At 33.4% G+C, this 26,007-nt stretch overlaps 1 protein-coding gene across 1 annotated transcript in view; it reads left to right on the top strand.

Moving 5' to 3' along the window:
• Positions 1–7,081: 7,081 nt before the first annotated feature.
• LOC133197100 (uncharacterized) overlaps positions 7,082–26,007 on the top strand; it is a 67,776-nt gene continuing 48,850 nt past the window's right edge. The window contains exons 1-8 of the mRNA XM_061332946.1: positions 7,082–7,675; positions 7,748–7,986; positions 8,404–8,626; positions 9,941–10,183; positions 16,381–16,512; positions 22,056–22,310; positions 22,405–22,600; positions 22,693–22,859. Of these exons, the coding sequence (XP_061188930.1) occupies positions 7,585–7,675; positions 7,748–7,986; positions 8,404–8,626; positions 9,941–10,183; positions 16,381–16,512; positions 22,056–22,310; positions 22,405–22,600; positions 22,693–22,859 (1,546 nt within the window). The 5' untranslated portion in view covers positions 7,082–7,584. The remainder of the gene's footprint in view (positions 7,676–7,747; positions 7,987–8,403; positions 8,627–9,940; positions 10,184–16,380; positions 16,513–22,055; positions 22,311–22,404; positions 22,601–22,692; positions 22,860–26,007) is intronic.

Here is a 26,007-nt window from a genome sequence, read left to right as displayed (position 1 = left end):
GTTATACAGTGCATAAATGAATCTTGTCGAAAACTCCATTCATGGATTTACCTTCCGGGGAAAGAAACCGTAAAGTACATGTTACCATTACGAAATAAGTACACTGTTGTACTCGGAAGGCCTCAATTAAAATGAATGCTTATCACTTTATCTTGTTATCTCGCCTCGAAAATTTTCAACTATGCTAAGAAGTTTTAGATTTCGTGTTTTGAGTAAGCTTAATAGGGAGAGAAAAGATCTTTTCCAACCTAGCATCACTCTGATTGAAGATTCGATTCCAACCAATTTTCCCTAGAGGTTCTTCTTGATTGCCTGTTAAGATTTTGTACAATTTTCTTTTTTTTTCATGGATAACTTAATCTCAATAAAGACTTTTTTTGCTCTTTTTATCCATTATCTGATAGATGTCAAGGGTCTATTATATACAAGAAAGTGAACTTGTTTTATTAAAGGTCATCAAGTTCATGAAGGAGCCGTCTTCATTTAATAAATCATTAACACAACAGATATTATTTTCACATCATTTTCTATAGAAAATAGGTTGTTTTGTTTTTTTTTATCAATTAAGATATTTTTGTTGTAAAAAGGTGGTTCCATGGCTGCATTAAATGTTGAATCTGATTTTTTATTCCTTAAAATTTGCACATGATTCAAACATAGCTTTCCAAAACATGTTACATGTATTACTACACTTCATTTTTCTTTTGTCATATTCTGTGCCAAATAGAATTATTTTTTATCTCTAAAGAATCTGGGGGGATAAGACGTGCCATGTGCCCGTGCCCATTTTTCGGCTATGCAAGAACATTTATTGGAAAAAATCTCTCAATTGTTCGAGTTTACTTAAGCATTTTAACGTTTACCGTAGTTTTCAAAATGATATGTATATTCTAAACAAGCTAAACAGTTGACTTTCATTTACTGTCACAAATGTCTAACATGGGTAAGGACTTCTATTAATTAATTTGCATATTGAGTGTTTACACTTATTGTGGAGATATTATAAAAATGTTAACATCGTTTATAATGATAATGGTGATCTAGAAGCGCTTTTATTTAAAATAAATAAGAACGGGAATAAAAGTATTCAAATATCTATTATAATTTTTATCCGGCATTTTAAATAATTTACTGTAAATAAGTTCATTACTACATGTATATATTTTATTTCCAGTGAAAAATATGTTATTCCTATAGACATTTTTTATAAAGTAAAACAAAATTAAAACCAAAGAAAACAAAAAAAAAAAAAACAAAAAACAAAATCAAAAAATCAGAGCATGACTCGAACACTTTCCTCAATAAACGTCCCTTTAAAGAGCTCCTCGCTAACCACTGTACCACGGAGTCACACATACATACCCATTTAAATAGCATACAGTTCTCTATATTTAGCAAGCGTATTTGGACTTAGAATTTTTTAAGACCACGGTGAAAATTTAAGTAAGTTAACTTAATTTTTTATGTAGAGTGGGTCTTCGTACCAAATATTTGCAAGTGTAAAAAGCAACATCTTTCCATTGCCTTTCATTAATCGTTCTGAAAAAAATGGTACGATGACCCACTCTATTTAAAAAATGTAGTTATATCATCCAATTTATGTCAGTTTTTGTGAAAATTGAGCGTGATGCCATTTTTTTGTGTTAATCAGAATCATTTTCACTGTTACAGTATTCAGGTTTTGTCAAATTTGTATGCAAATGGTAATAAGCATTACATTAATTCAACAAAAAGTGAAATTTTTGTAAAATGAATTTATTGATTTTTTATCGATCGTTATGTAGGCATATGGCTCGGCTTATCCCCCCAGTTTCAAATTTAAAAGTAGATAATTTTATATTGCTCTTTTGCATCACAATTTTCTTCATCCGCGTACGTTTTAAAGAAATAATAAACTCCTTGATGATAACTATTTTTATACCACCATATTTGTAATTCTTTATGTATAATTATTCTTTTTTCACTCTGTATTTCCTTTTTCCTGTAACAGAGGAAAAACATTTAATTCCTTTAACTGTGATTTAGAAGGATTTGGAAGTGAGGCAAAAATTTTGTAAAACTGTGGTAGGAAAAGAGTTTTTAACACTGTTAGATGACCTAGTGTGATAAGATTTCTGCAATTCCAGTTTTTCATTGTTTTTTTTAATATTCTCAAACTTTTGCTTGAAATTTAAATCAAAGATTTTCTGTAAATCAACATCAAAAATAAATATCATGTAATCTAAAATACTTGTGCTTTTTCCCTATTCTAAATCTTCCTCTGCATTCAATATATGGTCACTATATCCATATAACTTGTGTTCTATTATATTTGATATGAAGCCCCTATATATTTGCAAAGTTTTTAAAATGTTTTCACTACCGTCCAATATAAGAGACGTGTCATCAGCTAACATGGCTATCTAATATTCTTTATATAAGACCTCAATTCTACGATAATTTCTATAGCCTTTCAAAGTCACTATGATTTTATTTCTTTAGGTCGGTGTGAATGGAATTTTGGGATTAGGCCAGCCTTATAACAGCTTTTCAGTCCTAGATTTAAATGACCCAGATACTATTAACCTCAGAATCCTTTGTCCATATTGGGTGGACTTAATATCAATGGGAACGAATTCTGCTGTGTATTACAACGTATACAAAAGGTGTGTATTCAAATAATCAAGAAGTTGCATTAGGAATGATTTATTTTCAAAACTTGTAAAAATGAATTATAGGCGCATGTTGTCTTTTTCCAAACCTCTGTCCTTGTATTAAACTTTACACCATGTTCCATAAACTATGAATATGAATAACATTTTTAAAAAAATAATTGAATGGACCTATGCAAGATGTGCAAGATGCTATATAATCACCATATCGAATGGAGTAAATCATTTACATAATAAGTATGCTTAATTTCTTTACAGTTAACATTTTCAGTAGTATTTTAACACTGGTACCTTGAAAGAAATTTGAATACGTACACGTGACATTGTATTCTCTTTTTACTGTCAAGAAGACAGGTTCATTATTTAAATCAGATTAAAGTTACATTTTTCATTTTCTTAAATTCAGAAAAAAAACTTTTCTCTGTTTTTCAAAATGCACAAATACATGTATTGTAACAGTTACCTATCTTATGAATAGCAAAACAAATATAAAGAATCATAAAATTAAAGAAGAGCAAACTACATGTAACTATATTCTGCTTTCAGTTTAGGTGAGCTAGAAACCATGCAATTGTACTCCTTAGGGATTCCAAAGTACAGGGTTTAACCTCAAGCAATGGGACCACAAGATATTCAGAGGATATTTTCCTATGTCTAGAGTTCTATGACCTTTGATCATGTGACCCTTTATATCAATACGGGTTTAACTTTGTTTCTACTCCTGAACAAGGACTTACTCACCAAGTTTGATGCCTGTCAAGCAAAGGATTCTCAACATATATACTAAGCGAACTATACCTTCCCATGTCCAAATAGTTTGATCTTTATCCCTTGATGCTTTGCCTTCAAAACAATATGGGTCATACCGTCCTTTAGGAATACCAGTTAACTAAGTTTGATGTCTTTCAAGCAAAAGATTCAAAAGAGTCGACAATATTTGTGAACAATCGACCGACCGACAGTTGAAACCAATATGCGCCTTTTTTTCAAATTGAAGCAGAGAGAAACAAACAAACAAACCACCTGAAAAAAAGTAGATAAAAAATACAAGAAAAGATTTACTTTGGTTTGAATTTTTTTTTCAAAAGTGACGTCTTTTTAATAATACAAGTAATCTACGGTGAACCGCATGCGCAAACATTTTTAATATGTATAAATGTATATCCATTATTCATTAGTAAAACAGAATGCCCTCATCCGTCCCACAAATTGATAATTGTAACAAAAATATCGAAGAAAAGTTGAGAAAAAAGGAGAAAACAAAAGTAAAACAAGATGTGTTTGTGAAACGCTGATGCCCCCGTATGGCAACTTATAGCAAAGGCTAACCTTTCTCAAATGCAAATCAAATATGTTGATACCCAAGTTAGGTCTTGTCTCGTGGAATATACCTGTGAAATATGAAAGCCCTAGGAGCAACCATTGAATAGATATGGAATAGGTTGAAGTTTCTCAAAAGTAAATCAAACATCAAGATCAAGGCCAAATGGTCAAAATTCATGGTGCCCAAGGAAAGGCCTTTTCACAAGAAATATACATGTGAAAAATGAAATCCATAGCACCAATCGTTCAAAAGTTATGGCCAAGGTTAAAGTTTTTCAAAAGTAGGTCAAACACCATGGTCAAGGTCAACGGATTACATTTGTTGGTATCCAAAGGAATGCCTTGTCAAAAGGAATTTATATGTTAAATAGGAAAGCCCTAGCACCAACCGTTCTAAATTTATGGCCAAGGTTAAAGTTTTACAAAAGTAGGTCAAACTCCAAGGTCAAGATCAAAGGGTCAGAGCTGTTGGTATCCGAAGGAAGGTCTTGTCAAAAGGATTAAACATGTGAAGTTTGAAAGCCATAGCATCCCTGTTCAAAAGTTATGGCCAAGTTTAAAGTTTTCCAAAAGTAGGTCAACTTCAAGGTCAAAGGGTCAAAGTTGCTGGTATTCAAAGGAAGGTCTTGTCACATGGAATATATATGTGAAGTATTAAAGCCCTAGCTCCAACTGTTCAAAAAATAGGTCCAAGGTTAAAGTTTTTCAAAAATTGGTCAAAATTCAAGGTCAAGGTCAAAGGGTCAATGTTGTTGGTATCCAAAGGAAGGTCTTGTCAAAAGGATTAAATATGTGAAGTTCAAAAGCCCTAGCACCAACCGTTCAAAACTTATGGCCAAAGTTAAAGTTTTTCAAAAGTAGGTCAAACTCCTAGGTCAAGATCAAAGGGTCAGAGTTGTTGATATCCAACGGTAGACCTTGTCATGAGGATTACACATGTGTACAATGAAAGCCCTAGCATCAACTGTCTAAAAGTTATGGCCAAGGTTAATGTTGGGTAAAATTTTCCAAAACTGAGTCAAACTCCAAGGTCAAGGTCAAAATATCAAATATGATGGTACCCAAAGAAAGGTCTTGTCACAAGGAATACGCATGTGAAGTATTAAAGCCATAGCTCCAACCAATCAAAAGTTATGGGCAATGTTAAAGTTTTTGCGGACAAACAGACAAACAGATAAACAGACAAACAGCTAGACAGACAGACAGACGGACGGACAGGGCAAAAACTATATACCCCAGAATCTTCGATATGGTGGCATAAAAATTTATTTCAAAAACATTGAGTAATTTTTCAAATTTTCTGCTTTATTATCGTTTTAAAACTCACAAGATGTGTTTGTGAAACACTGATGCCCCCGTATGGCATCTTATAGCAAAGGTTAATCTTCCTCAAATGCAAATCAAATATGTTGGTACCCAAAGTAAGTTCTTATCCCGAGGAATATACCTGTGAAATATGAAAGACCTAGCAGTAACTATTGAAAAAATATGGAAAAGGTAAAAGTTTTTCAAAAGTAAGTCAAACATCAAGGTCAAATGGTCAAAATTAATGGTGCACAAGGAAAGGCCAAGAAATACACAGGTGAAATATGAAAGCAGAGGCACCAATCGTTCAAAATTTATGACCAAGGTGAAAGTTTTCCAAAAGTAAGTCAAACTCTAAGGTCAAGGTCAAAGGGTCAGAGTTGTTGGTATCCAAAAAAGGTCTTGTCACAAGGATTACATATGTGAAGTATGAAAGCTCTAGCACCAACCGTTCAAAAGTTATAGTCAAGGTTAAAGTTTTTCAAAAGTAGGTCAAACTCCTAGGTCAAGGTCAAAGGGTCAAAGTTGTTGGTATCCAAAGGAAGGTCTTGTCACAAGAATTACACATGTGAAGTATGAAAGCCCTTGCAACAATTGTTCAAAAGTTCTGGCCAAGGTTAAAGTTTGGTAAAATTTTGCAAAACTGGGTCAAACTCCAAGGTCAAAAGGTCAAATATGGTAGTACCCAAAGAAAGGTTTTGTCACAAGGAATACACGTGTGAAATATGAAAGCCATAGCTCTAACCAATCAAACGTTATGGGCAATGTTAAAGTTTTTGCTGACAAACAGACAGCTAGACAGACAGACAGAGCAAAAACAGGGCAAAAACTATTTACCCCCGAATCTTCGATACGGGGACATAAAAAATTTAAGAAAGGAAACTGGGAACGAAAACAAACACACACAACCAATAACAACAACGACAAACCAAACAAAGTTCAAAATATGGACAGGCAACAACCAATGGGCAAACGTGTTTACCGGTAGTTTCTTTAGTTAGATCCTTTGGAAAATTTTTCGAAAATATATTTGAACTTTAACAAAATAAAGCTCTTTTATAGAATGAAAGCGTATTGTTCATCTAAATTAGTTTTATGTACATGTATAAGTTACTACTGAGTTCTTCATAAAACTAGACTCAGAATGTTTGACCCGTGTCATGGCGTACAAGTTTTCTAAGACACACATCTAGGGTTTCCGTTTGACTTGGAACACGTGTTATTTAGAAGCATACGTTGATTAGAATCTCATTTTTAGGCAATTTAGTGGTAACGGGAAAAAAAAGAAGAGAGTCGATATATCAGATTGAATTAAAAACAAGTTTGATGGTAAATCTTGGTAACGATTTGAATATAATTTAAAAACAATTTTATGCTGTTTTTTCTTCATAGGAATGAATACTTCATTAATGGTATTTCTGTCTATTGTTTAATTTTCATTGTAGGGAAAATCAAAACGACGCAGCTGTATTGAATCGAGTCGACAAGATAATCCAAACATTTTTTAGTGATTTTCAAAATTTCAAATCTTCCGTCGTTTTCAAAGTTACATGGTACAACCTGGCCTTTTTCATGGACACAACAAAGGTATGATTTAATTAAAACTGCTCCAAACTTTACTTAGCAATCGCATCATCTCGGGTCTTTCGTTGTTTTACCGCATGTCGGAAAGGCCCGAGAAGTTTCGATTGTTTACTTAGATGGCTATAATGACGTGTAACAACCTTTTTCAGAAAGCTTGTCTGAATTATGCAATCATTATCTAAGTTACGAAGGTTTCCCCCAGTGCAGAGTTTGTGTCGTATTTAATGAATAGGAAAGGATTACTTTTAATATACATGTATAACTTGTCCCGAAAGATCATTGAGATGAATATGTTTATTTTCTGCGTGTGTCTGTGGTTAACCTTTATCTGTGGTTAGCCTATATCTGTGCTTACATGTACCAAAACAACAGGACTATATTTAGAGCGAAATAATTGATTGAATCTCCCATTCCATTAAAGACCAAAACATGGACTTTTTCAGTAGTGTAGAGATGTATAAAAAAGATTCCGTAGTCCTGTCAGTGTAGGAAATTGAATAAAATGTCGAAAAATAAAGACACATCAACACTTTGCATCAGTCTTATGATGATTTATTCCCTTGTATATTTTGCATTCGTTTAACAGATATTTGAATGATTTATTATTAACTTTCAGAGAGTAACTTTTCAATCGCTCATTGTTTCTGATGGTCGTGACACCTTTAATGTGATAAACCATATAGATGTTAATGTTCCCCCGACATTTGGTACTCGTGTTTCAATGGGCTACAGATACGGACGATTTGTAGAAAGAAATACGTATTCTAATCAACCAGCCTGCTTTCGAATGACAGAAATTCCTGGTAATACAGGTAAGTCTAGTAGCTGTTATTCCTTCCGAGACAATTTGCTTTGAGAACATCTCAAATATTTTCACGTTTTAGGGATTCGTGGATTCTGGGTTACAAAAATGACAACAGGTATCGTGGCAAATCCACTGGAGATCGAATGCTATAACTGGTATGTTGTACAATCCCAAAAGGGAATCCCGTCTCCATGGTGGTTGACGTGTCCTTGTAGTGGTTCTGCTATGAGATTCCTTAGTTCTCAATTTGCCCTTTATCGAATTGATGCAGTTAACAACGTTGGTTGTTATGTATCAATTACCTTTGGATCATCTTTGGTAAGTTTGCGATCAATTCGAAATGCCATTTTCAGAGGCCATTATTCAATGGAATTGATAAAACCAATTCTTTTTCAACGCTTTAAAGATTAAGCGAGACACAAAATATCTTGAGAATTTAGATAAAGCATGTTCAGGATTTTTTTTAACACAGAAATTATTTTTGTTATCAGTATTTCTAGTAACTGTGTGCACTGTCTTTAAATGAAATAATATTTAGTATCCATCGACAAAAGGTTTTTGCAAAATATGCCACGATAAATTAAACATTTTTTTTTTTATTTTTTACATACATAAAATATACAGTTCAACCTGTTCAAATAAATTTTACATTTCTTTGAAGATATCTCATTATTTATTTTCTTTAATAGGTTACACATTGTGATTACTATTGTTTTATATATTTTTTCAACTAAGGAGTGTTGCTATCAGCTGATTTTTGGTTTACTGGGACCTCTGAGCGGACGAATTCCTGAGGCCGGATCAGTGCTGTCAGAAAATCCATTCTTTCAGCCAAGAGAGTATTATCTTAATAACTGGAGAGCAAAAGTGGTATGCTGTGCATCAGGACATTGCGATTGGTATTACAACTTACGACCAAGACCCTCCGTCTGCCTCAGGCGGATACCTGTTCGAACAGGTGTGTTATTGTTAGAGGAACTCGTAAGTGCTAAAACTTGTTCCCGATCCTTTTGATCTTTTTGATTTTTTTTTAAATTTTGATTTATCAATTAAATATGTTAAAATATTGTCGGTATTTCATGAAGAATAAAATATTTTGGACATTTTAGCACAGCAATATCAAACACACATCAGTTTGTTTTGCCCGTGTGTTGAAAATTACAATGGACATACATGTAATATCATATTTGAAATATTTTCATTTAATTACCAGTAAGACCGTGGAACATAAACTTACAAGATTTCAAATATGCAGCAAACGTCATTTCCGTCTGTAGGCGTAAAAAAAAATGATGATAGACAATGACATGGGCGGGTACGATTCGGGTCGGGCGTCTGAGAAAAAGAATGAAATTCTAGCTTGAAATTCAATCCACTTCAGCAAGGCTCGTAAACTTACTGTTACTGATTGTTTCAGAAAAAAATCAGTTTCGGAGTAGTTTGAAATTTATATAAATCAGAATTTTTTTCCAGTGGTTTTAAAGAAATAAAAAGAGGACGACCATATGATTCCTGTTTGGGAGGAGGGGGCTGAAAGATCTTGGAAATATAGATTTAAAAAAGTGTGTGTGAGTTTGGACATCCCCTCCCCAATTTTGCTTGTCAAACATTTTATAAATACACATGTAATATCTCTTGTCATCCTACGAATAAATCAATATAATTCTGTTAGTTATGTGAAGGCCTGAAAATAAATAAACTGTCTTGACAAAGTTTGCTCCCCTTCTAGAATCAAATGACTGCCCCCTGAAAGAATATAATTATCTATATCTTCTATATCTATAACTTTTACGTGTCCTTAAAATATTGGATAAAAACTTCTGATACACATTAATTTCAAACTACATGTACATGTAGTTAGGAGTTAAAACTACTTGTCTTTTGATTCATGCGTTGACACTTAGCGTAGAAAACAGCTCAGATGGATTGAAAATGAATTTCGAACTAGAATTTCGATTCATTGCTTTTTTTTTCGACGTACCCATTTTATAGTCCGTCATCAAATGTCTTGACTGTAGTACATGAAAATGACATAAGCTGCATATTTCCAATCTTGCCATTAATGTTCCGTGGTATTAATGCACATGGACATGTTCAAATTATGCTTGTATGCAGTAAGAGTTAAATATTCATGAACAGTATTACGTTCTTTACTTCTTGGAAAGAAAAGTATTATCTTAATTATATATATATATCGTATATAATGACTAATCATTAACTTTGACTTACTATAAACTTGAATTTGTTCTTTATGTTTGAATGCTGATTCCAGCGTGGTTCTTTGGAGATCCTCATATAAACACACTGGATGGTGGAGCGTACACTTTCAATGGATATGGTGAATATACAATGATGAAAATAGACCATAACGGTACCAAGTTTGAACTCCAGGCTCGTACAGATTTAACAACGAATGCAAATGGCACAAAGATAAACGCCACAATATTTAGTGCCTTTGTTGCAAAAGACCAAACGGGATCTGTTGTACAGGTGGAAATGTCAAAGAGCAGAACACGTGAGACTAAATTCAGTATTGAAAACTTACACAAATAATTACTATCTATTTTTAAGATTCATATCAATATTTTTTACATTGTCCTATACTTAAGAGATTGAGAACTCAATTCAGTGATGGTTTCGGATTTTCTTTTCTTCCTCAATCTTCCTTGTAAGCATTTCTGGCTGTTGAATCGGTATTTTTCTTCTGTAAACGACAAGATGCTTGAAAATGCCTGAATATGTATTGTTAATAATATATTGTTAAAGAAGAATAAATACTTAGTTCACAAATTGAATCTGATATTATAAGCATTCTGCACGCCTTGATCACCCATCTCCTTTGCATGTATTGTTAATGACGACCGAAGGGTTTATTGCAGATTCCCTATTAATCAAACAAACAACAGATATTATTTTGCTTGTTTAATGTGGCGCTTCTGGCCGCGGTGATCAATTTGCTGGGGCTACCACAGGGCTGCCCCACAATCAACAATCAATACAACAAATGTGACGACCCAAATCGGGCGGATCATGCACTGGGTAGGTCACAAGTGCATGAACGTCACCAATTCAATTATAAATCAAGTTCAATCAATAAATCAATAATCAATCAAGTTCAATCAATCAATCATCATTCAATCAATCAATTCAATATCAATCAAGTCAACTGCTTGTCAATTACAAGCCAATGCACAAATTCAAATCCTGAATTTCAATTTACATGTGCAATAGGATAAACAATGGAATGAGCGTAAGAATATGTGTTGCACTCCTCCAGTTGCGTTGAGGTGCGACGGAATACGCAAACACACAGAATTACCACCGCGACATCGGTTGAAGTGGACGCTGTATCAAGCAGGCAGTCATCACGGATTACGTAAACACACAGAATTCACCACCTTGACATAGGCTGATGTGGACGCTGGACCAATCAGGCTGTATTTACGGAATGAGCAAACACACAAAATTCACCATCGGCACATAGGCTGATGTAGGTGCTGGACCAAGCAAGCCGTCCTTACGTACATATAATATCCGAACACACATAATCCACCACCGCGACATAGGCTGTTGTGGAAGCTGGGCGAAGCAGGCAGTCTTCAGCTACAATGACATAACAAAAAGCAGCAGTATTTGTTCTAAAAACAAGAGGAGGGTGGGTGGGTAAAATTTAAAACATTGCCACAATTTAACTCCCAAAAATTTTCCATGACCTTACCGTTTAATCGATTCTTCTAGAAAGGAGGTAGAAAAGAACTTATTATTAGACTATATACAAATGGACCTAAATTATCCGGAATAATAGCTTGTGACTAAGGGTGAAAATTTATATTTATCCGAATGTACGTAACTTATCCGGAATAGATAAATATTACTAGGGTTACTGAAATAAACTCACTTATCCGAGACCAGGCTCGTATAAGTGGTATTATTGCAGATTCCCTATTAATCAAACAAACAACAGATATTATTTTGCTTGTTTAATGTGGCGCTTCTGGCCGCGGTGATCAATTTGCTGGGGCTACCACAGGGCTGCCCCACAATCAACAATCAATACAACAAATGTGACGACCCAAATCGGGCGGATCATGCACTGGGTAGGTCACAAGTGCATGAACGTCACCAATTCAATTATAAATCAAGTTCAATCAATAAATCAATAATCAATCAAGTTCAATCAATCAATCATCATTCAATCAATCAATTCAATATCAATCAAGTCAACTGCTTGTCAATTACAAGCCAATGCACAAATTCAAATCCTGAATTTCAATTTACATGTGCAATAGGATAAACAATGGAATGAGCGTAAGAATATGTGTTGCACTCCTCCAGTTGCGTTGAGGTGCGACGGAATACGCCACTTGCAAGGGCCATGAATACTCGTGTCTACCACGAGTAAGAATGGAACTGCAACCGCCACCAATGGGGGTGCCAAGAACCATGGTGACGGCGGCAGTACCTCAACGCAAATGGTCACCGTCGACCAGGGCCTGCTCATTCACCAATACAACTTATAAAACAAGTGACTTATTAGTCAATTACGTTTCAATGCATTAAAGCAATATATGAATTTAAATCGTCAACGGTCATTCACCTATTCCGTTATATGTGTTGAAATGCAATTATGGACTTGTGAGAATAAAATAACTCCCCGTTTAATCTAAAATTGTGGATCCATACCTGCACTCTATTCCCTGTCCCGTTGGTTTATTTTATCGTACTACTTACCTACTAGGTTGTTACTCCTGTTACGCATTTTTATGGCTTTTATAAAAATTTAAACTATCTTTGCAAGTATTGGTTATAGTTGTACTAAAAAGTGTGGAGTGTATCAGACCCAAATTGAACAAAAACGAGATATTTACGTCATCTCTCAACTTAGAATACTTTTAAAAACAATATTTGTGTACTTAACCCCCCCCCCCCTTCTCATTTCCCTAGCTGCATAAATCATATTTCCTCTTCACAATTTATCAAACAACTATAATCCATAGTAAAATTAAAAAAAATAAATAAATAAATCATTGAAATGAAAGAAAGTAAAAATATGTGAGCCTTGTAACAACTACTTAATGGATGCCTAAACATGTACATTTTATAGCCAGGGTTTCAAAGCTAAAATAACCCCCCTGCATGTTGGTGGCAAATGTGCTTTAGCGGTTGCTCCCCAATTGTAGTGAATGAGATTTAAATTTTGTATTCTACAAATAATAAAACATATGGGCATGATATGCGGTATCCAATACTGACTAAACCTGCTCGAAGTTTCCCTGAAAAAAGGATAAACACCTTTTATGACTGGTCATGGAAGTACTTGCAACTACATTCGAATCGTTAAACTGTTTTAATTAAAAATAACTGCCAAGGCTTATTAATTTAATCATCACCTATTAAGTGTTTTAAAGTACGACTAATTTTAGTTTTATATAACCTCATGCCACAAGGGTAGTTTAACCTATTTCAAACAAAAGGAAGAATACTTTATATCGCTATTACTTAACGTAATGAAACTCTTTTGCGTTGAAGGTAGGAAACGTTGATTAATAGCTGAGGACAATGTGCTATAGCTATTGACTACACTATGAGATAGATCACTGCAGATTTTTAAGGGACATATAATATAAGAAAGAAGCCCTGGTGAAATACCTAGCTAAATGTTCGTTGCACCACGCTATGAAATTAAAATGCTAGCTCTCTTGTGTTAATTTTTTGTGGATATTTCCCGCTAAGTAGACTATTCTAATAATAAGTTTAATCATTTTCTTTCTGATCAACGTTATTTTGGAAGTCTAAATATTCCGAATACTTTGACTTGCTTTCTGAAGTGCAACCATCGGCATTACATTGTACCTTCGGCATACTTATTGTTCGTATCATTCAATTGTCACTAGCGTAAACAATATATGTAAACAACATGTTATGCCCCGAAAATGAATGGAGATTTATAAGTTTCTTGACTTTATTGCAAAACAGCCGCAGTAAGTTATACAATTCGAGGTAATTGCGATACTAAGTGTTCTGAGTATTCAAAAAATATCTGTAAGGGAGTAGTTTTATCTCTGGGAAATTTAGGTATAATCGTGGACCATTGTGTATTACACCAATTATACATGTATTTGGTAAAAATTAAACAGAATGATAAAATTAGTCTCAAGGCTTAAATCCCCATTAGACACTGACATAGGTGTGCAATAAAATAGATAAACACAATAAAATATCCAAGAAAACAAGTTCTTGAGTACGTTGCAACTCTTTGTCCATGGGTATGTGCGGTGGAAAAAAAACTGGTATACTTTATAAGGCATACTTCTGGACATATCTTCGATATCCCTTACCAGATTAGCTTAAAATTGAATGTCAGTGTACCTTAAATAAATGGATCAATATTGTTTTGACCACACATTATTAACTCCTTGGTTTTGACTTTTCTTATGTACTAGTAAATTCAATATTGCAATTTCATATCAACCTATTAACTCTTTAAATAATAATAATAATTGATTCATATATAATTTAACTGATTATTTGACAAGCTTTGTTTCCCCGTCTCGTCGAACACATTAGCAGACTATCCATTCAAAGATAGCCTGATAAGCAACATACGGAGCAAGTACTGGGTGCTGCTTATCCTAGTGAGACTCCTGACCAATCACTTTTATTAATCTGCCTATCACAGTGCTCTAATAGCTTAACTAAATATCAGAACAAGTCCATCCGACGGAGACGAGGAACCAATTTGATTTTGACCATCTTTTTTAAAAAAAATTACATTGTACCAGTTTATTTGAAATATGCCCCCCCCCCCCCCACTTCACACAAAGACTCGCTTAACCAAATTATACTTTTCCCTAGAATGTAATCTAATAGCTGCGATTAATTGAAGCTGGATTAGGATCTATATCATTTGCCAATTCTACTTTTATATCTAGTATTAACACAACTGCAACATTTCCTACTTGTTTTTTTTTTTTGCAAATCTTTAATTACTATTTTAATGAATTACTGGGGAAGTGATAAGGTCATGCTTTGATGGAAAGGAATGTTGTGCCCATTGCAGCTGTTGACTCACTGATAAAGCTGTCTTAAAAAAATAAAATTAAAAATGTTGACCTGTTTTTGGTAATGTACCTGAAAATAAATAATCATGGTAACATACATCTGTAATCACTATCAATTACTTAAGGTTTTTTATGTACTTACTGCCTTTTGTACCAATATAATTTGCTCCTTGCTTGTGCCTGAACCCTGCAAATTTGCCTACCTATTCTAATGCATATGAAAAATACTTTTCCACAGCTTTGCTGCAGTTTGACTGCTCACTGTGAGACAAATGCTTGCAAAATTAATAAGAAATGTTTTCATCCTATTTCAATAAACTGTGATTTTGCTTTCATTAGTTGGATTTTTATGCAGAAATTGACCATGTGGACCAAATGAGCGCCCATATGTTGTGTAACATAATATACAAGTTAACTCCCATCCCATTATGTAATAGGAAAATCAGTTCATACAATATCATCCATAAAACCTTACATCTTTTTGTTTTCTTAAAAAAAAAAAAAATAGGAAAAGATAACAAACAGTACTGTTCCAAACCTTTTCAAAAGACCAACAAACAAATGAAATGATACAAGTCTGCAAATAGAGCATAACACTTACACAATTTAATAAACCTCCTCTCAGTACACACAGTACTTTGATTACTTGAAAAGTGAAAGTGCACAAATTCTCGTGAATGCTTTCTCCGATTTAACGACGATTACATTTTGTAAAATGCGAATCAATATACCTCCTTCGAGTACGATAAATCTATGTAGAAAACAAACTAAAATCCTTCTAGTAAGCCCAGCTTCTGAGAATATTCCGTGTTTTATGAAATTACCCCCCCCCCCCCCGTTATAGCTATGATGGACTCGAAGTTTAACATTTCGCTCCTAAAAATAATAACTCAAGTTAAACAATCATTTGACCCCCAAATTGATCTTAATATATTCCTGTTACATGTAAAGTCTCACAAATTACAACATCGCGTAAAATCAATTCAATTTACGAAAAAGTCCAATCAGGCCAAATCCAAAGTCAAACTTCGCCATCGATACGTCTAATTTGCTTTGAAACTACAAACCTCAATAGTTATACTAAAAATCAAACTTATTTGATTTAAAAAATTTAAAACATTGCCACAATTTAACTCCCAAAAATTTTCCATGACCTTACCGTTTAATCGATTCTTCTAGAAAGGAGGTAGAAAAGAACTTATTATTAGACTATATACAAATGGACCTAAATTATCCGGAATGATAGCTTGTGACTAAGGGTGAAAATTTATATTTATCCGAATGTACGTAACTTATCCGGAATAGATAAATATTACTAGGGTTACTGAAATAAACTCACTTATCCGAGACCAGGCTCGTATAAGTGGTAGTATAATTAGACTCTGACTTACCAATCTTTTTTTTTTTTAAGTAACTTTGCAGTGAAATGTAAATATAGCGATCTGACTTTCATCTCAAAAACTGGATTGCTATGTATTAGATCCTGATTTATTGTTCTAGAGCAGAAAATTATATTTTTATATATGTCCATTTGCCTGATGTCAAGGTGATGACGGGGGTATTTCAGGGAAAGAAATGACAATCTAATAAAACAGAAATTAGTGTTTTTCTTTTTACATGTACTAACTCTTCACTCATATAATAAAATCAGGCATGTATGTTCGTGGAAATGGACGAGATTTGACAACGGACTTTGAGAATAACCCCGACTACATTTTGAGAACCTTAAATCTGTCTTTATCAAAAGACAATGGAACTTATGTTGCATCATTTGTTCAAAGTGGTAAGTGATAGAATTTTTATAATGTTGTTCTAGAGAATTCAGAAAAGCATGTGCGTCAATGAACTATCGATTTAGAATTTTCTAACATATTATGGGCAAGTAATTATTTACCGTTTACATGTACATGTCGTTGTATAAAAAAAAACAATTTATGCGCGATCCCTTGTGCCGAAAAAATCAATAGAGATATAACGAGAGTACTAGTATTTGACCTAGAAAAATCAAAGAATGAAAAAAGGCCTAATGATTTTTGTTTGGGAAAAAAGGTTCCAAATAGTTCAGTTTATCATAAAAATAGTACAGGTATGTTTAACATGTTAATAATGAAAATCATTATTTGGAATTTTGAATGGGATGAAATTCAGGTCAGATGATCAGTACCCCTTCAAACAACTTTTGGCCTATAAAAAAAGCTAACTCAAATAATCTTTGCTATTTTTCAGTTCACATCCATAGGCTGTCGTGTTAGCAAAAGAAATACTAGTCACATTTTGAATATCTATAGAACTTCTGAGTCAATTTTATGTATAATTGCTAAAAAGGCACATTTTTGTGTTGTGCATTTAATTTTGTTTCACTAGAGAGTTGATCTGTATGTTTTGATAAAGAATGCCCCCGCCATACCAATTCTGGCTTAATAAGAAATGGAGAAATAATAAATAAATAAAAATGATGTTCTTAAATTTTATGAAAGAGCGACTGAGCCAGATGTGATAAAACTATGTCACTCTTGATTTGAACTTTTCTGTAACTAATTATATAGATCTATAAGTTTAAATGAAGATTTTAAAAACTTAATTTTAAAAAGAGCCAATCTCTGTAATGACTTTAATTTTTATATAAGAGATGTGGCACGTATGGTCTCAGACTTTCTCTAAACTGTCTATGTTGAAAGTCTTTGATATTGTAATCTCAAATTAGGCAATAATTGGTTGCTATGTGTCATGGTTACCATGGCAACATGCCAAAAAGTTTGAAAAATGGCATTTCTCAACATTTTCAGAGTCCCATAGTTTCAGTGTAATGTTTTCAGCAGTACAAACAACTGGCAATGACTGTTTCCGAAAGTTGAATGCCTGACGTATTAAATGCATAATAAGCATATTTGCGGAATCAACTATTATACACGTTACCATGGAAATAAAGTATTCAAAAGTAATAATTTCATTTATTCATTTTTATAAAGTCATACACTCAAAATTAACAAGCATTCTGAGAGTATTGCATTAGCAATACTAGTCCCCTACCGGCAAGTGTAATCTGGTTCCCGTTAAGAATTGAAAATGTCATAATTCCGTCAAAAATCAATGAAGCGGAACGAAATGCAAACTTGATCTATAAGTAATGAAGGTAAAGTCGCATACCAAAATCAGCTCAATATCTGAAAGCGTTTAGAAGAAAATTGCGGAAAACCCTTAAAAATTGAAAAGGCCATAATTCCGTCAAAAATCAATGAAGCGGAACGAAATGCAAACTTGATCTGTAACTCATCAAGATACACTTACATACCAAAAATCAGCTCAATATCTGCAAGTGTTTAGGAAAAAAGTGCGGAAAACCAAGTGGGACAGACTGACAGAGGGACCGACAGACGGACGGACGGACAGACTCAGAGGAAACCTATAGTCCCCTCCGGTTTCACCGGTAGGGGACTAAAAACAATATTAGGTTGAAATACAATCAATAAATAGATAAAGATCCTTGTAACACATACCAAGGAAAAAATGTGATATTTCTTATTGGTTGGCAATGGTTGTCATGCTATTAATACCGCAAAAAGATTCAAAATTTACTCTCAGTATCTTTAAATCTTATCTTTTTAAAAACCAAATTTCTATATAACTGTTGATCAATTTTTAAAGACGTTGGCGTTGTCCTAATTTTCACATTTCAAAAAAATTCAAATGAAATCCTTGAAATATAGAGTTGCTATGGAAATAAGCAGAAAAAATTAAAAAATAAAACGCTGAAAATTTATTTTGTTTCCTTGGATACGTACCCTTATGTGTACATTCCCAAAGCTTTTAAGAATACTAGTTATGAACAATTTACCTGACTTTAAATTTTTTCTACCACACAAACTCTGACTGGATGCCAGAAGCTGGCATATGGGGTTGAATATTGCTATAAATTAGACAAAATCGATCATTTTCCCTTCTTGGTAACCATAGTAACAGTGTTATTTTCTTCATCAAACTTTACCAATACATGACATTCAACTCAAGTTCTATCAGATAAGTACTATTCCTGTTGAGTCAAATAATATTTTTCTTCATTAAAAGGAAACTAAATTTCTTAAGCAACAAAAAATATCACTTTAAATCACTTGTACGTGATTTTATTAATTTTTATTATGTTATCTGTGTGACACGGCCCTAGCGATGTACATTTGCCAGTCTTGAATTTCAATTTTTTCCTATGGATAGAAGCATTATTCAACAAAACTAAGCAACAAATTTTGTATTGTTACATTGGATAAAAATTATTTTAAGAAAAATATCGCCAATACCTAATTGCTTAAGGTCAAATATTATTGTTTTCTTGAGTTGTTAATCAAGTCTGATCATGTTACACCTATCATTAGTGAATATTCAGCATTTTTACTGTATTTAAAATGTATTCCAATTGTACCCATGGTAACCACTTACTTAGAGATAAATTCTAAATTATTTCTTTATAGCATAAATGGCAACAAATTGCCATGTTTTTGTGAGAATGGTTCGTTTGAATTTCTAACTATAATTAAGGCTTAAAAAAAGATTCAAATTACCTGAAAGTCTCCATTTTTCAAACTTTTCTGGACGTTACCATGGCAACCAAGACACACAGCAACCAAATTTTATTTAATATATGTTTCTTGTGTTAAGTTGTAACAATGGGCAAAGTTTCATCAAAATCGGTGACCATGCGTGGCAAAAAAGTTTAAGTGGTTACAGAGAATAGCTCTTAACAACTTTATAAGTGCATTATGTAAGTGTTAGACAAAACTTTCATTTACACCTGGAAGGACATGTTTGATCTCGAATTTTCCTTTCAATAACTCCTAAAGAAAGAGAATAACAGTCAATTAGTTATTTTAGAAGAAATCTTGATGCTTGTTTTTATTGGGTTTTTTTCCAGCTATAACGATCAAAATAAGTCTAGGTGTACGCTTCCTAACAACGGAGACGATGGTGGACAGCAAGTACGAGGGGAAAGTGGTAGGATTGATGGGGAATTTTGACGGAAATGCAACCAACGATTTTGTTCTTCCAGATGGAACCACACTATACGGTAGTGATGTCGACACAGAGCGAAAAATATACGAGAACTTTGGACAACTCTGTAAGATAATCTCATTCTCTCTCTCACACACAAATCTGCTCAAGTAGCTACAACCCTTTTTGAAAGATACATGTACATGTAATATTGGAAAAAGCATGTTAGGAATGTACGAACTGGTAGAGAGCCATTTAAAAAGGCTACTCCTTTACATGTATCTAATTTCTGATGTGATTGTATTTAAGAAATCACTGTCTATTAAGTACATGTAGAGTACGCCAGGGCATCAACGATAGTTGGAAACATGGGATAATTTGCATAACGGGCTTCGTTTCCAACTATCGTTGATGTCCCTGGCATACTCTACTAGCTAGACAGTGATTCCATATATTTCCATTTCATTGTGAAATAAAATTGTAAATTTAGATTTTAAAAATGTAGACTAATAGGTTTATTTTAAATTACACGAGGCCACAGATGTCAATTTCAATAGTCCCCGCCCACTGACGTCAAACACAAAGACAACCGCCGCACGAGAATTACATGCATATATTAGACCTCCTTAGCGTCTGACACAAAGACAGCCGCACGAGAATTAAATGCATATTAGGCCTTCTTAGCTCCTGACCTTTCGCTTGGTGAAATTTGCATACCGGTTGAATGATCAAGAAATCAACTCAACTTACTTTCAAAGAGTTATCGCAGAGAAAACAAATAGAAATGGAAATATATTCAGATCAATAAAAATACAGATTTATTTGAAAGAAGTTGATTCCATTTGTGAATTAATATCATTAAACTTAAATGGACGTTTAAGTTGTTCGAAGGTGTTTGTAACCCAACCCAACCCCCAACCCCCAACCCCCCAGTTTTCAGGTGAATTAAATAAAGCAAGTGCATTACTTCAATTTTGAATGTGATGTTAAACATTGTAAAGGATGACTGCACTTAAGGACATGCGAAATTTGCAACAAAATGAACTTTCAAAAACAAGCATTTTTCTTTTCATTGCAAGAATGGTCAACATCCAACCTACAACTTTATGTAATTACGTTTAATAAAAATGTGCATTTACGAAGTTCGAATCTGTTTTCAAAGGCAGGGGTCATCATAATTTCTTGAATCTCCGTTCGATAATGAGGACGCCCACTTTTTTACTGACTTCATATATAGTCAGCGCATGTTTGTCTATTGTTCTCCTTTTAACAGTAGCTGTATATTTGCATTACTAATGTTGTGTCAAACGGAGATTAATAGACAAACATGCGCTCATGGTTAAAAAGGGAAAAAAACTGCCTCTTCTTACATTCGCTCTCTGTATTGTAACCAAGGGTTGTGACATGTTGAATATTATAATTCACCACGTGATTTCTTACCTCAGTCAAGTAATTTTGTGAATACTAAATTCCGTCACGTGATTTGTAAGGTAGCATGTTTTCTGCCAACTAGGACATTGTGTTCGAACACGTTAAGTCATCTGGCATTGATATAAAATCTGCTTTAATTACATTCATTTGACGTTTTGTTTTGAAACCTTTGTCAGTAGTGTCATACAGATATTGAGAGGAAGATGGAAAATAGTGATCACGTACAAGTGTATTTTTTCAAACGTGTCATTGTTATTTTTCTAGTCTAATCTTAGACCCATTCTTACAATGTTAGTTCCACCTCTCATGCATATCTTATGTTCAATCAAGGGCAGGTAAGTGTAAATTCTCTATATTTTTGAAAGCAGTAAGGACAAAAAACATTAAATCATTTTATTGTATCACAGTCTAAAATCATTTTAAGATTTAAACTTGGTTCCAAATTGACAGTTTTCTTTCATAAACATACAAAAGTGAAATAAGGTTTAGATATAAAAGCAACAGAAGCAAACGAAAAAGACCCAAAAACCGGCGTTAAGTGCAGTCATCCTTTGATTTACTTTTCTTCCCTTGAATGATTCAATTGACTCACAAGGCAATGTATAATTATTCAAAACGCTGGGGAAATGTCAAATAAATAAGTAAAGAATTGTATAAATAAATAAATAGACAACACTCACGGAAAAATTATCTTGCTGCTTCCAAATACGAATTTTCATTACTCGTAAAGATCAGCACCTTTTTCCTCTGTCCCCATGAAATTGATAGACATATTTGCATTAGAAAGACATTTTTCAGCCTTCTTTTTCTTATGTTTTTGATATTGATTTCAAAGGGTTATTTTAACAACTTTGAATTATCATGTACTTAGAAAATGCCATTACTAGATATATTCATACCTTTCCAATATTTAAGGGTCAATAAATTCCTCCACGTCTCTTTTCCATTATGACACTGGACTGTCTCACAGCAATTACTCGCACCCAGATTTCGTGCCATTCTTTATAGACGAGGTAGAAGAAGAAAAAGTCAACGAAGCAAAACAAGTATGTGGTGGCAATAATGCCCCAAAAGCTTGTATTTTTGACTTTCTAGCAACCGGGGATACGTCACTGGCAAAATCCTCAGGGGCAGACGCTGATTCATCTGCAGCCGACTCAGCTTCTTTAGGTACTATTCCAAACAATTTGATAAAAGCATGATAGTTTTATCTAAGAGAAAACTCAGTCCTTTATAAATATGTAGTTACAATTCGTCTCTTTAGAAAATGAGATTCCAAATATAGAAGGGGATACGGAAATTCAGGCATTGGTTAACAAGTCGGTGGAAATAAAGTTTAATGCTTCAGATGATGGTACTTATACTTACGAAGTACTTAAAAAACCTCCAGGCTTTTCTTTCAATAACCTTACTGGCATAGCTACATGGACGCCACAGGACACTAACATAGCAAATATTAGGTAAATGTAACAAATTCTGTTTCATCTATTACATGTACTTTGCACTATTTTTTAGGAAAGCAACGCTATAATTCAAGATTTTTTTTTTGCAGCGTGACTGTGGTTGACAACAAAGGAGAACAAGCTGCTCCAGTAGACGTCGCTGTTATTCTATGTTCCGGTTGCAGTGGTCGGGGAACATGCAACTATAATGATACACTGAGTTCTGCAAGTGAACTGTTTAAATATGCTAAATGCATTTGTGATATAGGATATACAGGTATTTTTTTTTAAATTAATGTGTTTTGTATTTGTGTGCTTCAATGTTTTTACAATCAAAGCTATGCAAAATAAATAAAACCACTATGTTAAATGAAGGGATATATATATATATATATATATATATATATATATATATATATATATATATATATATATATATATATAATATAGCACAGGCCACGAGTTTTCCCCGTCGCACGGTGGAAAACACACCGTGTGAAATGCTCTGTGTTACACCGTGTACAAGGTGTAGCACGGTGTGTGTGGATTTGAAATACACAGGTAGGCACACCGTGCCGCACCATGTCTAGAAAAATCCCAGCTAATGCTCCCCGTGCCGCACCGTGTACGTAATATTACAGAGAAAGTTCGTATAGTTTGATAAAATATTTTGATTTTAATAATAATTGATCACTTTGATTTATACATGCATGTTTAATTATCGCTTTAAAATCTACAAGACATTGTGCAAAGACAATTGCACTAATGATAGTGAGATTAAATATCGGCAGGGTTTGTAAATGAGTGGTCCGGTAGTATATAATTTACCTGAACTGGACCGATTGGTCGTGTTGACAAAATAACTGTTAAACCCCTATTTCAGTATTTCAAATAAATAATTTAAAAGCTTTTAAAGAATTTTTCTAATTTTTCTGACAGTTATCAGCCTTCGCTGTGAAAAAGAAAAAAAAATCCCCGCGTGACACAATCGCCGTTTTTAGCCACCGCTGTAATAGACAAGTCACAGTCAAAAATACTGTCGTTCAGTATCAATATGGTATGAATAGTTACGTATAGTATAGTTTGAAATGAATTGATTAATCTTTATGATAATTATTTTATTTAAGTTTGTTGAATATTCTTTGAGGCTTGAAATACGTATGTCCCGATGAACCCGACTCAATTGGCTAGGACTTATCGAACAGTCTGTCAGTATAGTCACACGCAAAAGACCATTTCTTTATCAGTTTATTAAATATGATCTCAAATGTTGCCTCATCAAAATTCTCAATTATAAGAAGTAAATTTCCAAGTTTGGTATGTGCTAGTGATTTTATGGTCAGGGTTAGTAAACATTATTGGAAGTAGCCCGACTTGTCTACTACTTGTAAAAGTTAATTTCAAACCCAAGATATTTAAATTGTTTACATTTCAATCTATGGTGTGTCTAGAAATTTATATTTTGTAAAAATATTTATTCACTTTTTAGAATTAAAAATTTAGACTGAATTTTTATATGTCCGAATAATTTAATCCCACGTGTTCATGCAACGAAGAAAGACTAATTAAAATATCATCGAGCTCTTTACTTCATTCGTGTTAGAATAAAATCCGAGCTGCATTTGTTTCAAGCATATGTATTCCTGAGTAAAACACATTTATTTTGTTAATCTTATATTATTCTGAATTTAGAAACAAGAATCGACATCAGAAACACGATATCACTGTGTACATTAAATTTATAATTTCCGAGCGTATTTCTCGTACCACAATAAATTCTTTTCATCAACCAGTATTTATGTTTTAAACATCTTCAATGTAAGTATTTAAGTTTTTCTTTAATTGCAAAGTGTGTAAAGAAACAATGTCAGAGAGAGAGAGAGAGAGAGCAACCTCTGTAAAAAAAATTTAATTCTTTGTTTTATTTATATAACCAAAGTAACAGTGCTGTTACAATTAAAATTAACCATTCTATAATAATATTTAATTTCCACAACTTTGTTTAAATTCATATTCAACCCTGTTACAAATAGTGAGCAATCAATTCGTTCTCTATTAGGCATGAATTCCTCGTGCTTGTCAATCAAAATCGCGCGACGCTAGGTGGCCCTGAAAGTCAGTTTACGCGGAAAGAATTTCTCTTGTGATTTGAAACATTCTTATGGTCAGTTCCGAGTTCACACCTGTTTTAATAGTATATTGGGTCACAGCCGGAGGCCGTGGGGTGCTGTGTGTTTATCACACCTTTCAAATTCTTTAGCCCCTGACCACATCAAGTGTATAACACACTCAACTGACTTCCAGCCAAATCAATCGACAGTCACTGTGTTTCATCACAACACAGATTTCAACTTACTTCGTAAATTATCCTTAAGTTTTCAGACACGTTTAAGCATGTATCCCGTACATGCCGTAGATTATGATTTTTTTCCCAACACTTTTTCAGCTGATTCATATCGCTTTCTAGAAGGAAGGGTGGGGGGTGGGGGGGTGGGGGGGTAGCAAACATAATATAGCTTGGTTTGAACATATTTTATTGTACTTTATAATTACAAAGGGATTGTGCACAAGTTCTGAAAACTTATTACGCCCTCTACCGTGTAAATTACATATTTAAATAATAATATAGCTTGAAAGAGGGCAGGAAAATTCTTAGTCATACATTTTTTTTCTCTAAAATCATGATAACATTGACTTTGACTATGAGAGAGAAGCGTTGACCTATACATCTACCCCATTCTATTTTTTTTTTTTTCGCAAACCGTACGACACATTTTTAATAACTAAGACAAATCTCGGAATAGAGTAATATTTCCACAGCAGTTGAATAGCCAAAAATTTAGGCAATTTTTGTATGCAGTGTGTACGTTGATCACTATTTAATTAGATTATCATCTCTATCCATATGTCTGTTCACTAAACATCTAGTAGTACACGTTTACCGCATATCATATTTACCTCCATATTTTACATGATTACAGATTTTCAGTGTTAGTTTAACTGCAATAATCCTTAACTGAAATAATTCGACGAGTAATCATCAGAGAGCAGAGTTAATGTGCGAGTCTGATGCGTTTTTTTAAATTTTATTTTAGATACACATCAATTTTCTAAAAAAAAAAAAAATACGTACAAAATTATTCATTAAATAAATCACGCATCTGATAAGTACTACATATGAATGCATAAATATAATGATTGCAAAAACGATCTTGTAACGAAAATGAGTATTGACTAATATAATTTAAATGAACACGGTTAAAATCGAAAGTGAAGACAACCAGGTAATTAATTTATGAAAGTGTATTTCTTCTTAGCGTTATAAAAGTCTATTGAACATATTTTTTGTCTCATATAATTAGGATTTTGAAACTTGAATATACATATACATTTGAAGAGTTTGTTGTTTGCTGGACACAAGCAAG

This window comes from Saccostrea echinata, unplaced genomic scaffold, assembly GCF_033153115.1.
Source record: "Saccostrea echinata isolate AGI-Se365-2 ecotype Australia unplaced genomic scaffold, CSIRO_AGI_Sech_v1 ptg000001l, whole genome shotgun sequence".
NCBI classification, from domain to species: domain Eukaryota; kingdom Metazoa; phylum Mollusca; class Bivalvia; order Ostreida; family Ostreidae; genus Saccostrea; species Saccostrea echinata.
The sequence above is the reverse complement of the archived record's forward strand: the minus strand, read 5'-3'. Positions and strand labels throughout refer to the sequence as shown.